At 41.5% G+C, this 16,041-nt stretch overlaps 1 protein-coding gene across 4 annotated transcripts in view; it reads left to right on the top strand.

Annotated features, from left to right (window-relative positions):
* Positions 1-13,630, top strand: part of LIN9 (lin-9 DREAM MuvB core complex component) — an 80,060-nt gene extending 66,430 nt beyond the window's left edge. For all 4 annotated transcript variants that reach the window (XM_072830198.1, XM_072830197.1, XM_072830199.1 and 1 more), the window contains 4 exons: positions 6,621-6,746; positions 11,041-11,220; positions 11,365-11,462; positions 12,196-13,630. In XM_072830198.1, coding sequence (XP_072686299.1) covers positions 6,621-6,746; positions 11,041-11,220; positions 11,365-11,462; positions 12,196-12,301 — 510 coding nt within the window. In that variant the 3' untranslated portion in view covers positions 12,302-13,630. The remainder of the gene's footprint in view (positions 1-6,620; positions 6,747-11,040; positions 11,221-11,364; positions 11,463-12,195) is intronic.
* Positions 13,631-16,041: the final 2,411 nt, after the last annotated feature.

Below are 16,041 nucleotides of genomic sequence, written 5' to 3'. Positions count from 1 at the left end.
CTGAGCCACCCAGGCGCCCCCAAGGTATTCTTAAAGAAGAGCAAGGTGGAATGACTTATTGTCCTGGAGATTGGTACTATTACAAAGCTAGAGCATTCATGTGTGTGCTGCTGGCACAACATAGGCACATAGCCCATGGAACAGAATAGAGATCCCAGGAAGAGACATTCACATGTGTGGACACTTGTTCAATGACAAAAGTAGTTCTTCAGAGTAATGAGGAAAGAAAGGTTTTTGAAATAATGGTGCTGTGCTCGCTTCAGCAGCATACTGAAATAATGGTACTGAGTCAACTGGGTATCAATATAGCAGGGGTGGGGTCCCTGCCTCACTTGAAAAATGACCAGTATTACATTTTTTTAAGATTATATATTTTTAAAGTAATGTCTACATCCAACATGAGGTTCAAACTCACAACCTTGAGATCAAGAGTTGCATGCCCCTCTGAATGAGCCACCTAGGAACCCCAAAAATTATTGGTATTTTAGATCTAAATGTGAAAGCCAAAATGTAAAACTTCTAGAAGATAATATAGGAGAATATTAGGACCTTAGGGTAGAAGTCTTTAAATGAGATCAATAGAGTATAGAACACAATAACCATAGAGGAAAAGATTGATACATTGAACTATATTGAAATTATGAACCTCTGTTCATGAAAAAAATACAACTATAAGAAAATAAAAGGCAAACCACAGAATGGAAAGAAATGCTTACAGCACATATAATTGACCGAAAGCTTACATCTAGAATATATAAAGAACTGTAAGTCAATAGGAAAAAGATAGGCAGGGGCGCCTGGGTGGCTCAGTGGTTGGGTGACTGCCTTCGGCTCAGGGTGTGATCCCAGGGTGTCAGGATCAAGTCCTGCATCAGGCTCCCCATTAGGAGCCTGCTTCTCCCTCTGCCTGTGTCTCTGCCTCTGTGTTTCTCATGAATAAACAAATAAAATCTTAAAAGAAAAAGATAAGCAACCTAATAGAAAACAGGAAAGAGAATTAAAGAGATACTTTTTATTTTTTTATTTTTTTTTAATTTTTATTTATTTATGATAGTCATACAGAGAGAGAGAGAGAGAGAGAGGCAGACACATAGGCAGAGAGAGAAGCAGGCTCCATGCACCGGGAGCCCGACGTGGGACTCGATCCCGGGTCTCCAGGATCGCGCCCTGGGCCAAAGGCAGGCGCCAAACCGCTGCGCCACCCAGGGATCCCAAGAGATACTTTTTAAAAAGAGGATATTCAGATGTACAAAGAAATTGTGATAAGGTACCCAGCCTCATTAATAATAGAGAAAATGCAGATTAATACCACAAAGAGATATCACTCAAACCCTCTAAAAGTGGCTAATATTCAAACACTTAAAATATCAAAGATTGGAACATTTGTGAAGCAGCCAGAACTTTCTTATTCCATCACTTTGGGAAACTCTTTGGCTCTATCTACTAAAATTAAACATGTTGGGTACCTGAGTACAAAATGTCCTAGCAGCACTGTTCATATTAGCCAAGAACTAACTACATGCAGTCCTATTGCCCAACAACAAATGGAGCCAGTAGAATAACTGAATATTTCTACAAAAGAATACTATACCACAATGAACGAACTAAATGGATACACACGACCATGTGGATGAATTCCACAGTGTTAATTGAAAGAAGTGAGGAAGAAAAGTATATACTATATAATTACATTTTGCATTAATTTCAAAAGTCAAACTATGATGTTTGATATCAAAGTACGGTTGCTTTGGAGAGAAAAGAGAAAAATTTGTAAGGTGACACATGGGGGCTTCTGAAGGGTTAGCAGGGTTCTTTTGATATGGGTAGATTTTCCCCATGACTTCCCCAACTTTGTTGAGGTATAATTGGTGCACAGTAAACTGTATATTTTTAAAATGTATGGTTTGATCAGATATATGTGTGTGTCCATATACACATACACACCCATGAAACCATCACCACAGACTAGATTACAAGTATTTCTGCTTTCTCCCCTCCTCACCAGATTTCCCCAAGCCCTTTATAATCTATTCCTCCATCTATTCCAGGCTCCCAGCAACCACTGATCTGCCTGCTGTCATCACAGATTAGTTTACATTTTGTAGAATTGCACATAAATGGAATCATACTGTATATATGCTTTTTTGCCTGTCATCTTTTTTTTTTAAGGATTGTATTTATGTCTTTGTTAATGAGAGACCGAGAGAGAGGGAGAGGCAGAGACATAGGCAGAGGGAGAAGCAGGTTCCATGCAGGGAGCCTGATGTGGGACTCGATCCCAGGATTCTGGGATCACACCCTGAGCCAAAGGCAAACGCTCAACCACTGAGCTACCCAGGTGTCCCTTTTGCCTGTCATCTTTCATTTGGTATAACGATTTGGATTCATCCACTTAGTTGTGTGTCCCACAGTTCATGCAACATACCATAATTCTTTTTTATTGCTGAGCAGTAGTACCACATCATATGGACGTACCACAAAATCCATTTACCTGTTGAGGGACATTTGGATTGTTTACATTTTTTAGCTATTACAAAGAAAATTGGACATTTGTGTGCAAGGCTTTACATGGACAGATGATTTCATTTCTCTTAGATCATATGGTACATGAAGGTGTTTAACTTTTTAAGAACCATTGGTTTTGGGGTTTGTTTGGGTTTTTTTTAGATTTTATTTATTTGAGAGTGAGAGAGAGAGCACAAGCAAGGTGAGGGGCAGAGGACTAGCATACAAAATCTATACAGAACTTATCAAATTTAACACCCAAAGAACAAATTATCCAGTCAAGAAATGGGCAGAAGACATGAACAGACAGTTCTTCAAAGAGGACAGAAAATGGCCAACAGACACATGAAAAAATGCTCAACATCACTTGCATCAGGGAAGTACAAATCAAAACCACAATGAGATACCACCTCACATCAGTCAGAATGGCTACCATGAACAAGTCAGGAAACAACAGGTGTTGGCAAGAATGCAGAGAAGTGGGGACACTCTTCTGCTGTTGGTAGGAATGCAAGCCGGTGCAGCCAATCTGGAAAACATTGCAGAGGTTCCTCAAAAAGTTGAAAATAGAACTACCCTATGACTCAGCAATTGTACTACTGGGTATTTACCTCAAAGATACAGATGCAGTGATTTGAAGGGCCATGTGCATCCCAATATTTATAGCAGCAATGTCCACCATAGCCAAACTATGGAAAGAGCTCAATGTCCATCAATGTATGAATGGATAAAGATGTGATACACACACACACACACACACACACACACACAATGGAATACTAAGCCATCAAAAAAAAAAAAAAATCTTGCCATTTGCAATGACATGGATGGAACTAGGGGATATTATACTAAGTAAAGTAAGTCAGAGAAAGGCAATTATCTTATGATCTCACTGATAATGTGGAGTTAAAGAAACAAAACAGGATCTTAGGGGAAGAGAGGAAAAAATAAGATGAAATCAGGGAGACAAACCATAAGAGACTTTTAATCATAGGAAACAAACTGAGGGTCTCTGGAAGGGGGAGTGGTGACAGGACAGGGTCACTGGGGGATGGACGTTAAGGAGGGCACATGATGTAATGAACACTGGGTGTTCTAGAAGACTGATGAATCACTGAATTCTACCTCTGAAACCAATAATATGTTATATGTTAATTAATTGAATTTAAATAATTTTTTTTTTTTTAATTAGGCTACTGGCACAACATGGAGCTTGAACTCATGACCTTGAGATCAAGAGTCGCATGCTTTATGGGCTGAGCCAGCCAGGCGTCCCTGTGTACATTTTGATATATATATATAGTCCTCATATGTCTTTATTTAAGTACCTCATATATATGTTGAAGACAGAAATTAAGGATCGAGGCCTTTAACACCTTGTAGTGAATTCTGTGCAAAAACATACGGAGCCTTAGAGCCTTAGGGCACCTGGGGGGGTACAGTTGGTTAAGCGTCCGACTCTTGGTTTCAGTTCAGGTTGTGATCACAGGGTCATGGAATCAAGCCTCCTGTCAGACTCCATGCTCCAGAGTCTGAGACTCCCCTCTCCCTCTGCCCCTAGCCCCCACACTTGTTCTCTCTCTCTCTCTCTCTCTCTCTCTCTCTGAAATAAATAAATCTTAGGGGGAAAAAAGATACAGAGCCTTTAATAATTTTGATTTTGATTAACTAGTTCTGAATTTGCCAAAATATATACTTATCTTTAAGAAGGGGAAAAAAAAAAAAAGAAGGAAATAGGTCGGGATGCCTGGGTGGCTCAGCAGTTGAGCATCTGCCTTTGGCTCAGGGCGTGATCCCAGGGTTCCAGGATCAAGTCCCACATCGGGCTCCCTGTGAGGAGCCTGCTTCTCTCTCTGCCTATGTCTCTGCCTTCTGTCTGTATCTCTCATGGATAAATAAATAAAATCTAAAAAAGAAAAACTTCTTTAAAAAATAAAAAAAAAAGGGACTAGGTCAAGTGTTTGGTGAAACTATGTCATGGGTAAATCCCCAAGCCAACCCAAGGAGATGAAGTTAAATATACTGTGTCCTCTTTATCCTAGCATTTTTATTAAAGACTGGCTGTTCATTGGGACACCTGGGTGGCTCAACGGTTGAGCATCTGCCTTTGGCTCAGGGCGTGATCCCAGGGCTCCAGGACGGAGTCCCACATCAGGCTTCCTCCATGGAGCCTGCTTCTCCCTCTGCCTATGTCTCTGCCTCTCTCTGTTGATAGATGATAGATAGATAGATAGATAGATAGATAGATAGATAGATAGATAGATAAAAATATTTTTATAATACTGGCTGTTCAAATAGTACTGTGGGCTTAACTGAACAAATCTGAAGCTTAGGAAGGGGAAACCGTTTAGGAGGCACCAGTGGTAAACTGAGTCAGACGCCTTTATGTGATTCCAGGGTCAGCCCTGGAGTGTGCCCCTACCCTGCTCTTCCAGCAGGATTCTGACCCACACAGTCTGCCTTGGGATCCTGCATGCTTACCACTTACTGGGATGCATGGGCCTCAGATTCCTCCATATATAAAACGGGGATAAGTACAGCCCCCTTCCTATGGGTTTGTTGTGAAGTCAGTGAGATCCCGTTAAACACCTAGAACAGTGTCTGACACATCGATCTCCAGTCCCTATATGCGTGTTAGCCATCTCCATCTTCATCATCAACACATTATTGACGGTGTGTGTTGGTAAACAACTCATCAGCTTCCTTCCGCCTCCGTTTTGTCTTCCGTCAAATGACAGGGTTGAGTGGATGATCGCTGAGGCTTGTGTCAGCTCACACCATTATAATTGTGTGATGTGTACCACCTGTAAGTGGCTTCTGGGCCGCTCCCTGTCCTTCACTGTGCTGCCCAGATGGAGCGGTTGTGCCTCCCAGGGACAGGAGGGGCTGCTTCTGGGAAACCCTCTGGAGGAGAAGAGGTGACTGCATGTGGCCTGACTGGAGCATCTTGTTGCAGCATCTGCACTGGGGTGGGATGGGTAGTGTATTTATTGGAGCCACTGTGGAGCAAGGAGGGGTGATGGGACCAAAGTCCACCAAGGCCCACACTTACTGATGGCAAGCACATCAGAGTGATGGCCATGGTGATAAGAGTTAACACTTACTGAGCATTCTCTGTGTGGGCAGGTGCTGTCCTCTTAGGTTGGTATTCTCATTACCCCCTTTTTACAGATGAGAAAATTGAGCACAGGAAGTTAGGGAGCTTGCTTATGGCCACACAGCTAGAAGGTGGCAGAGTTAGGAGTTGAACCTCCGTTTGTGATTCTTGCACCCATGCGCTTAACCATTACACTACACGCAGTCGATTCCAGGCAGGGAGTAATGCAGTTTCAATAACTAGACTACTTCAGATGAGTATATTCAGGCTTTTACGTTCTGTTTTGAAAAATGGCAAGCTTATGAGAAAGTTGGAAGACTCCTGTAAGGAAAAAGTATGCAGATTCAACACTTCTGCATGTAACCTCTTTCTCTAGTGATCTCCTTTAGGAAAAAGTAAATGGCAGACATTGTGATGCTCCTAAGGATGTCTCCTAAATGACAATAATACTGTTGTCACACACAAGAAGTAGAACATTGAGTACAGATTATTTTGAGTACAGATAATTTTTTTTTTTTTTTTTTTTATTTATGATAGTCACAGAGAGAGAGAGAGGCAGAGACACAGGCAGAGGGAGAAGCAGGCTCCATGCACCGGGAGCCCGACGTGGGATTCGATCCTGGGTCTCCAGGATCGCGCCCTGGGCCAAAGGCAGGCGCTAAACCGCTGCGCCACCCAGGGATCCCGAGTACAGATAATTTTAATAAACTTCTGTTTGTTTTGGACATATCAGATCTGTTAGATCATTGAAAGTGCCCTGCTGAAAAAAAAAAATCCTTATGAGGGGCACCTGGGCAGCTCAGCACTTAAGCATCAAACTCTTGATTTCAGCACAGGTCATGCTCTCAGGGTCGTGAGATCAAGCCCTGAGCTGGGCTCCTTGCTGACGTCTGTTTAGGATTCTCCCTCTACCACTTCCCCTTCTGTATGCTCTCTCTCTTACTCTCTCTCTTGTTCTCACTCTCACTCTCTCAAAAAAAAATCCTTCTCAAAATCTGACTTATTTTTTTTCTTATAGAAATCCTATTCCATGCCCATTGGCATTGAATTTCAGCGGAGATATGCAACGATTGTTCTGGAGTTGGAGCAACTCAACAAAGACCTCAACAAAGTTTTGCACAAAGTTCAACAATACTGCTATGAGGTAGGTGAGCTTTGCATAAAGTCCAACAGGATGGTATGAATTTCCCCTGAGGGCCTGTGCCCACCCCTCTTTTATTTGAAGCTAAATAGTTTCACATTTTAGAAAACTCAAACTAAAGCAACATCATTATAAAGTCCTTTAGTATAACCATATTTTACTACATTTTTACTCGTTACAGCATCAGCATCTGAGTGCTTTACACACAGCAAGCTCTTGACTCTGTTGACTTTTGTTTCAATTACAAATGGTATACCTCTTAAAAAAAAACTTTAGAAAAATCCAGAAAAATGATTACTCTTAAACTCTTAATTCCACTGTCCTTAAAACTGCATTTTGGTTTATTTCCCCTAGTTTTTTTTTATATATATGCCCTTTATCTCACAAAGTTATGGTCATGCTGTGTATATAATTTTGTTTCCTTCTTCTTTAGACTTTACATTAGAACTATAGATTCTTGAACTTCAAATATGTAGAGCATAGGGTTATTTGTGAATTATTAACATGTACATGAAATTATATATAGGAACGCAGTTCAATGATTTCACCTAAAATTTGATTTTCTTAAAACAAAATAAGAATTAAATGATTGCGATGAGTTTAGAATGCTCCAGCACTTGCATTTTTAGAGGTTTAATGTTTCCAGTGAGCCACCTCAATTTATGAAATGAGGCTCTTCAGCAGCTCTTTATGACTCTAGCTTCCTAGTTAAGTCCCAGAGATCTGCCACCAGCCACGTTATCAATCCACCTGTTTTGAACCGAGGGAAATGAACTGTGGTTGCCGCTAACTAAACTCTGAGGATATTTTGATCATTCCTCTACCCATCTATTATAATTTATTTTTTTTTTATTTTCCTGGTAGTTGCCACCCACATAGCAATAAGTGTTATCCTAGCAAATCGATTTCCCCCTCCAGACTAGCAACTAACCCATGAGAGACACAAACCAAGCAATCTAAGACAGCACATAACAAAGCTGATGACACATGTAGAAATGGGCTGCTCATCAATCTTTTTGTGTAATTGCAGTATACACACAAGGCCTGTTGTGATAGGCTCATTTTCCAATGAAGTAAAATGACTTAATTTTTACAAAGCTCTTGGGGAAGTACAATATTGATTTTATTTTTTAAAGATTTATTAATTTGAGAAAGAGCATACATGCATAAGCAGGGGTGGGGAGGGGGAAAGAGGGAGAGAGAATCCCAAGGAGACTCCCTCCTAAGCATGGAGCCTAATACAGGGCTCGATCCCACAACCCTGAGATCACAATCTGAGCCAAAACCAAGAGTCAGATGCTTAACTGACTGAGCCACCCAGGTGCCCCTACAATACTGATTTTAAAATAAAAGCAGGGATCCCGGGTGGCTCAATGGTTTGGAGCCTGCCTTCGGCCCAGAGTGTGATCCTGGAGTCTGGGATCAAGTCCCACATCGGGCTCCCTGCATGGAGCCTGCTTCTCCCTCTGCCTGTGTCTCTGCCTCTCTCTCTCTGTGTCTCTCATGAATAAATAAATAAAATCTTTAAAAATAAATAAATAAATAAATAAATGCAGAGAATTCTATGATTAAGCAGTTCTGTTCCTAATATATTTATCAAATACGTATGTGAACTTGTATTTACCAAAAGATATGCATTAGAATGTTCATAGCCCCTAAAAACAATTCGAATTTTTTTTTGAAGTATTAGAGACAAGGTTATTCATTGCAGCATTCCTGGAAATTGCCAAATATTAGGAAAAACATAAATGCCCATACATAGAGAATTGGCTGAATATCTTAGGGTACGTTCACACCATGGAGTGCCTTGCTGCTGTAAGAATGAACGAGGAAGCTCTCTCTATTTCCTGATACGGAGTGATTTCCAGGATATATTAAGTACAAAGGTATATATTTTAAGTGTTACCTTTGGAGAAAAGAGAAATATGTAAAAATAAAATTAACACATAACTGCTTAGGTTTTTGAGAATGAACACAGGAAGGATAAACTAGAACTAACTTGGGGGTGGGGCAGCTATTGGGGAGTGAGGGGGAGTGACATTTCTCTGAGTGTGTATTTCCTCAACAAATACAGATGAACTCTAAAATGGAATATAAGTAGAAATAAATGAACCCAACTCTGTGTCAGAGGAATGACATAAACACTAAAGGAGACAAAAATGAATCCAAATGACCTAAACTTAGTATTTTTAGACCTTTAGTCTGAGGGTAAATCGAACTTTAAATAAACATTGACCTCTGGTTAGTAAGGTTTTTGCTCCTGGTGATGTGGAATCACAGTCCTGAAACTCTGCATTCCAGGATGGAGCAAATGAGAAACTAAGTATATTGTGGACCAGGGAGGTCTGCTCTCTCGCCTCTGGAGGAGGCAGCTCTGAAGAAGGGGAGACTACGACGAACCCCGTGGTGTTGGCTCAGAATAGGAGACTTGGTCTGACTCCAAGATTCATTTTCTTTCTGGGACACAGATACAAGTGTGTATGTATGTGTATAGGCACATGCCGAGAGAGCCCAGAAGCACACACCCTGATGGCAGTGAGCACCCCCAACACCCCATCTTGGCTTTCAAATGCTGCTCTCCAATAAAAGGAAGCAGAGCTTGAAAAAGCGACTGATCCCAGAGCCTGAGCAGAGAAGGTTGAGGAACCCCAGGCCATGTTGCTGTGCCCCCAGGTTAAGGTAATGTGTCCAGTGGAACCAGCTAGACAGAGTGGGTCCCCACTGACTAGATCTGGGGCATTGTGGGCTTCAGCATAAGTAAGTATGCTTGGAGATGACAGCCTTTTGAATAAAGTAAGAATCCATGAGTCCTTACTAACATTCACTAAGTAACCAGTGAACTTTTAAGGAAAACTTCTTAGGGTAAAATATCAGCTAGTAACTGTAGAAGGAATGATAGGAGTGAGACAAAGGGCATCTGGGAGCCATCACCCTAATAACCAGTAACATCAAGACCCATGGTAACCTAGCAGATAAATGTGTGATGGCAAGGAGCCTCCAAATCTTTCTTCACAAGTGCTTACTCATTACAAAGGGGAGGATCCTGTTCAGGTTGGGGAGGTGGATCTGGCCAGCACCTGACTGGCTCAACCACGTGGTAAGAGGTAGCACTGCCCATATCGGGGCAGATCGACATCAGGTGCCTCCTGACCATGATGCCCTGAGCAAGAACTCAGCATCACTCTTAACAGTGTTCCTCCCCAAAAATGTATAACTTCAGTGTAATCATGAGGAAACACACACCCATGTTGAGGGACAGCATACAACATAACTGACTGGTACTCTTCCAAAATATCAGGGTCACAAAAGAGGAACTGTTCCAGAATAAACAAATCTACAGAGACATGGCAACCAGATGTTTTCATGAGGGAGAGCTATGTGTAGGACACTGTTGGGATGGATGATGGAACGTGCATGTGCCCTGTTAGGAGATGGTCTTCGGGCACCTGGTGGACTCAGGTGGTGAAGTGTCTGTCTTTGGTTCAGGTTATGATCCTAGGGTCCTAGGATCAAGTGCCGCATAGGGCTCATTGCTCAGCAGGGAGTCTGCTTCTCCCTCTCCCTCTCTCTTCCCTTCCCCGCTTATGCTCTCTTTCTCTCTGCCAAATAAGTTTTTTTTTTTTAAGATTTTATTTATTAATTCATGAGAGAGAGAGAGAGAGAGGCAGAGACACAGAAAGAGGGAGAAGCAGGCTCTATGCAGGGAGCCCAACACGGGACTCGATCCCAGGACCCCAGGATCACACCCTGGGCCGAAGGCAGATGCTAAACCACTGAGCCACCCAGGGATCCCCTAAATAAATTTTTAAAAAAAAGAATATGGTCTTCTATTAGTGATAAATTTCCCGATTGTGACAGTTGCCCTGTGGTTATGTGAGAGAATATCCTTGTACTTAGGAAATGGAAGCTGGAGTAATTTAGGGGTAAAGAGGCTCAGTGTTTGGAGCTTATTCTCAAAGAGCCTAGGGGAAGACATTATATCTATGACACGGAGGGAGAGCAAATACTGCCACACAGAATAAACCATAATCAGTGAATCTGGATAAAAGGTTTCAAGATACTTTTGTTCTGTTCCTTTTTAGAAGTTTGAAATTATATCAAAATTAAAGGTTGCCAAAAATATAAAACAAATCAAGAAAACTGTTGGAGAAAATCACTTCTAAGGTCGGGTGAGGCCCATTTTCATTATAAGTGCTAGTTTCATAACAATCCACAACCAAGAAAACAAGGCACAAACACACAGAAAACATTCTGGCCTTATGAATGTACATCTGATGGTCGAATCCTCTGTTTCCAGCTTGCTCCAGACCAGGGCCTGCAGCCTGCAGACCAGCCCACAGACATGAGACGGAGGTGTGAGGAGGAAGCACAGGAGATTGTCCGGCATGCCAACTCCTCCACTGGACAGCCCTGTGTTGAGAACGAAAATCTGACAGATTTAATCTCCAGGCTTACCGCTATTTTATTACAAATTAAGGTACATCTCAGAGAAAAGGTTTTCTTAGTTTCAACACCTACACAAACTAATTTGTTGCTAAACAATTTTAATACACAGATTGTATTGGGTGTGTCTGTATTTGAACTATAATTTAACTAAATTTTGAACTATTTCTTCCTTCAGTGTCTGGCAGAAGGAGGAGACCTGAATTCCTTCGAGTTCAAATCACTTACAGATTCATTAAATGATATCAAGAGTACGATAGATGCTTCTAATATCAGGTAATTGGTCAGGTGGACCCTAATCATTTCTAGAAGTTCATGGTGATTTTCAGTACAAGTTTTAAGAATTAGGCATATTTGTGAAGCATTCATATAATTTTTATCCTGTAAGGAAATTACAAGAGAGCTCTTCAGTTATATCCCATCTATAGACAGAGATTTCACACCGATTTTGTTTATGTTTGGGTTTGGGTTGGAGGTTCCGCTGAGTAGTTTCCCCAGTCTGAGAGCGAGCCTTCCCCTGCCCACACTCCCACGGTTCCTTTGCCCCTTCCAGTGTGTGTGTGTGTGTGTGTGTGTGTGTATGTATATATATATATATATATATTTTTTTTTTATATATATATATATATATATATATATATATATATATATTTTTTTTTTTTTTTTTTTTTTTTAAATTCATGAGAAACACTCAGAGAGAGAGGCAGAGACACAGACAGAGGAGAAGCAGGCTCCATGCAGGAAGCCTGATGTGGGACTCGATCCCGGGACTCCAGGATCACACCCTGGGCTGAAGGCAGGCACCAAACTGCTGAGCCACCCAGGGATGCCCTCCAGCAGCTCTTCCCATCGCCACTGTTGCAGACTGGGAACTGATGGGATGGGAGCTTTCGTCCTTCCTTGGGATCATTATCTTAGCTGGGCTTGGGACTAAAACTCAGCTCTTCCTTTTTAAAAAGTATTTTCCTAACATAGTGAAATAAAGCAGTTAACCATGTGCCTTTTTCAGTTGCTTTCAGAATAATGTGGAAATCCATGTTGCCCACATTCAGAGTGGCCTGAGCCAGATGGGAAACCTGCATGCCTTTGCAGCCAATGACACCAACAGGGACTGAGCCGACTTCATGGCTCCAGCAGCATAAGACGCTGTTCTTCCTTCACACAGGCTTCCAACACCAAATAACCCAAGTGCTGGGAAACAGATAAGGCATTTAACATACTGTACTGCTTCTTAAACCAGCGTTGCTGACCAGCATTCTATTTATTTTCCTTTTATTACTCGGCTGCAGTAGCATTGCTTACGTTACATGTTTATTAGCAAGTATTTTTAAACTGAACATGTCTGAACGTAATACACTTTCATGGAAGAGTGTGCTGACCCTTTTCTGAACGTGCATGAATTCAGGCCGACAGGCGCAGATAGCAGCTTCAGGGGAGAACATGCAGAAACGCGGTCTTCTTGCATGTCTGTGGCACGGTGTGGAAGCTCTGACCAGATGACAGCTCAGGCTCCCTCAGCTCGTCACTCTCTGTCTTTGAAAGAGGTCACCCTCGAGAGATGGCACGTCCACCCTTGGAGGAAGCCACTGGAATATAGCTGGGAAGTATGGACTTAAGTATACATGATGGGTACTTGCGGTATGACATGGGTCTAGAGATCATTTTATAATAATAAATATTTTAATTTATCATAATTTATAAAAGAAACCTTTGTTGTTTGTCTTTTGAAAGAAAATGAAGGAGCAGGAAAAAAATGACTTGCAAAATGCTAAATTTCAGCAAGTGGATTTGGCATGACTTTCCCGTCAATTCAGGGCAAAAAGTGCTATTGTTATGAGATTTATTTAAAAGACTGATAACACACTATTTTCATATTTTGTTTATTTGCACAACTTTTGAACCAGATGACTGGTTAAAATCCAACCATACACAATTTATAAAGTCAAAAGATTTTATAAGGAAAACAAATATAATAACCAGTGCTGTGAAATGCAGAAAAAAAAGGTTTGTATTTGGTTGTGGGGTTTTTTGTTGTTTTTGGTTTTTTAAAGGAAAAACCCTGCCTAAATGTTAATCTTGTAAAAAGTGTGTATTTGGAATTTTCTTTGTTTTAATATAGAATATTATAAAGTCAAACTATAATAAAATTGTTTTCAGATTTGGAGTTTAAGATATAGCTGTAGAAGTGGCTTTGATTCTTTTAGATGTCTCATAAGATGGGACTTTTTATATGTTAATGTATAATAAAACTAAAACAAGATTATTTTCCATTTGAAATTTTTGTATAGTTTAAAAATGCTTCCATATTCTTTGTTGGTATGGTGCCACTGCAAAACTTTAGTGCAGAGTTTATATTTAGCTAAACTGTTATGTTAATTAAGAAATGCATAAATCCTTTATTCTTAATATTTGTAATTCTAAATAAATTGATCTATGAAAAGTAATATTGACTACCATTTTCATTTGATTAATACAAGTCGGTAAGTATCCCTTCAATTTAAAAAAATTTAAGGGGGGCACCTGGGTGGCCCAGTGGTTGAACGTCTGCTTTTGGCTCAGGTCATGATCCCGGAGTCCCATAATGGAGTCCCACATCAGGGTTCCTGCAAGGAGCCTACTTCTCCCTCTGCCTATGTCTCTGCTTCTCTGTGTCTCTCATGAATAAATAAATAAAACCCTTTTTTTTTTTAAAGATTTTATTTATTTATTCAGAGAGAGGCAGAGACCCAGGCAGAGGGAGACGAGGCTCCACACAGGGAGCCTGATATGGGAGTCGATCTCAGGACCCTGGGATTATGACCTGAGCCGAAGGTAGATGCTCAACCTCTGAGCCACCCAGCTCCCTAAATAAATATTTTAAGGAACTGTGATTTCCACAGATTGATTACCAAGTCATTTTGAATTATAATATCATCCAATATGATTAAGGGAGAGGTCCTTCCATCTCTACAAATCTCTGAAAAAACACTTAGGCCAGCTCTTGGCTTACTGTAGACCTAGTGAGAGGCTGCTAGAATTATGTCAACACTTTTCACTTTTTGGGTCAATTTCTTAAGGCTGACTCATCACATTTAAATTCTGCCTCATTTTAAATACACATCACCCAGCTCTGCTCACGCCTTTCAGGACCACCGTGCATTGGTGGCTAGAACTGTACCCAAGAATGTATTTGAATTTTATTTCTGTTCAGGGAAGAAGAAATCTATATTGCTCAAACCAGTCATTTTGGGGCAGCCGTACGTTCATCTGAACAATGCTGCTGCCACTCAGCACATTTCGCGAGCTCTAGGGACCTCTCCAGGCCTTACCAGCAAACAAGCTAGCACACCACATGCTGCTGTGTAGGTTTGGTTCTGAATTACCTTCGGTGAGTTCCCAACACCAGACTCACTCGCTAGTGTTGAGAATCTACCCAAAGATTTGCCTATTAAATTCTTTCTCCTAAATTCACGTACTTTCTGAGCCAATGGCACTAGTTCTCCCTCTCCGCCCAGCCCCAGGCACCCCCCACCTGGTCAGCGGTGCCCCTCCCTTCTCTGCAGCACACACTCTGCCCCCTCCACTGCAGCCTTGAGGACTGATGGTCTTAAAATGCAGAATTGCTCATGTTCTCTCCATCTAAGGTCTTAGGCTCTCAGAGCAAATTCAGAACTAGAAAGCCACGTGTGGTCTGATGTCCCCCAACGACTTCTCTGCCCTGCTTTGTACTCCAGGACCTTTGCACCTGCAGTTCCCTCCTCACCTTGCTATCCCCTGACCATCCTGTACATAAGTTTCTCCAGGAAGCTTTCCTTCACCACGACACACCTCCAGGTCCTCATGTACCTCTCCGTGTGGCGCATGTCACATTCGCGATTTTATATTTCTTCTTTTGTCTGTGTCCTGGCCTCTCTGCTCCGTGAGGGGAGGGACCATTTCTGGCTTGGCTTACTATTTTATTTCCAAGCCCCAATAAAGTGCCTGCTTATAGGCAGCAAATGTTTGTGCAATGAACCAACAAGTTTCAAAAGAGCTCAAAGTGATGTTAGTGTCACTAGAATAAGCTGTCTTTAAGCATCCTCACTAATCCTGGTCCTGACTTAAAGGCCCAGGCAATATAGAAGGCATTATTTGCTGGTTGACACTCGGTGGACAGATCCCTAGTTTTGCGTCCTGGCTGTCACTGATCACTTGTGACTATGAACCACAAAATTTTCTTACTTTTTTTTTTTAAGATTTTATTTATTCATTCATGAATGAGAGACACAGAGAGAGAGAAAGGTAGAGACACAGGCAGGGGGAGAAGCAGGCTCCCGGCAAGGAGTCCGATGTGGGACTCGATCCCAGATCCCAGGAACATGCCCTGAGCAGAAGGCAGATGCTCAAGTGCTGAGCCACCCAGGCGTCCCAAAACTTTCTTACGCTCTAAGAACATTGATAGTTCCTACCTCATACGCAGTCCCAAGAATTAAATCCAGTGCCTGTAACATTTAGCAGTTAGGGTCTCAAGAGTTCAAGAGAGGTGCAGGCTAACATTCTTGGAGGGTCCCACAATTTTTAAAAATTAAAAATGACAAGATTTAAATATTTGTAGACTTTGGGCAGCCCGGGTGGCTCAGCGGTTTAGAGCTGCCTTTAGCTCAGGGTGTGATCCTGGAGACCCAGGATTGAGTCCCACATCGGGCTCCCTGCATGGAGCCTGCTTCTCCCTCTGCCTGTGTCTCTGCCTCTCTCTCTCTGTGTGTCTCTCATGAATAAATAAATAAAATCTATTAAAAATATATATATATTTGTAGACTGTGTAGGTGTTAGCTGGGGAAAACAACGCAATAGAAGTGAATAATATAATTCATAAGCTAATTACAAGATTTACCTT

The sequence above is a fragment of the Canis lupus genome, chromosome 6, assembly GCF_048164855.1.
Source record: "Canis lupus baileyi chromosome 6, mCanLup2.hap1, whole genome shotgun sequence".
NCBI classification, from domain to species: domain Eukaryota; kingdom Metazoa; phylum Chordata; class Mammalia; order Carnivora; family Canidae; genus Canis; species Canis lupus.
Note: the sequence above shows the minus strand (reverse complement) of the source record. Positions and strands in the feature narration are given on the sequence as shown.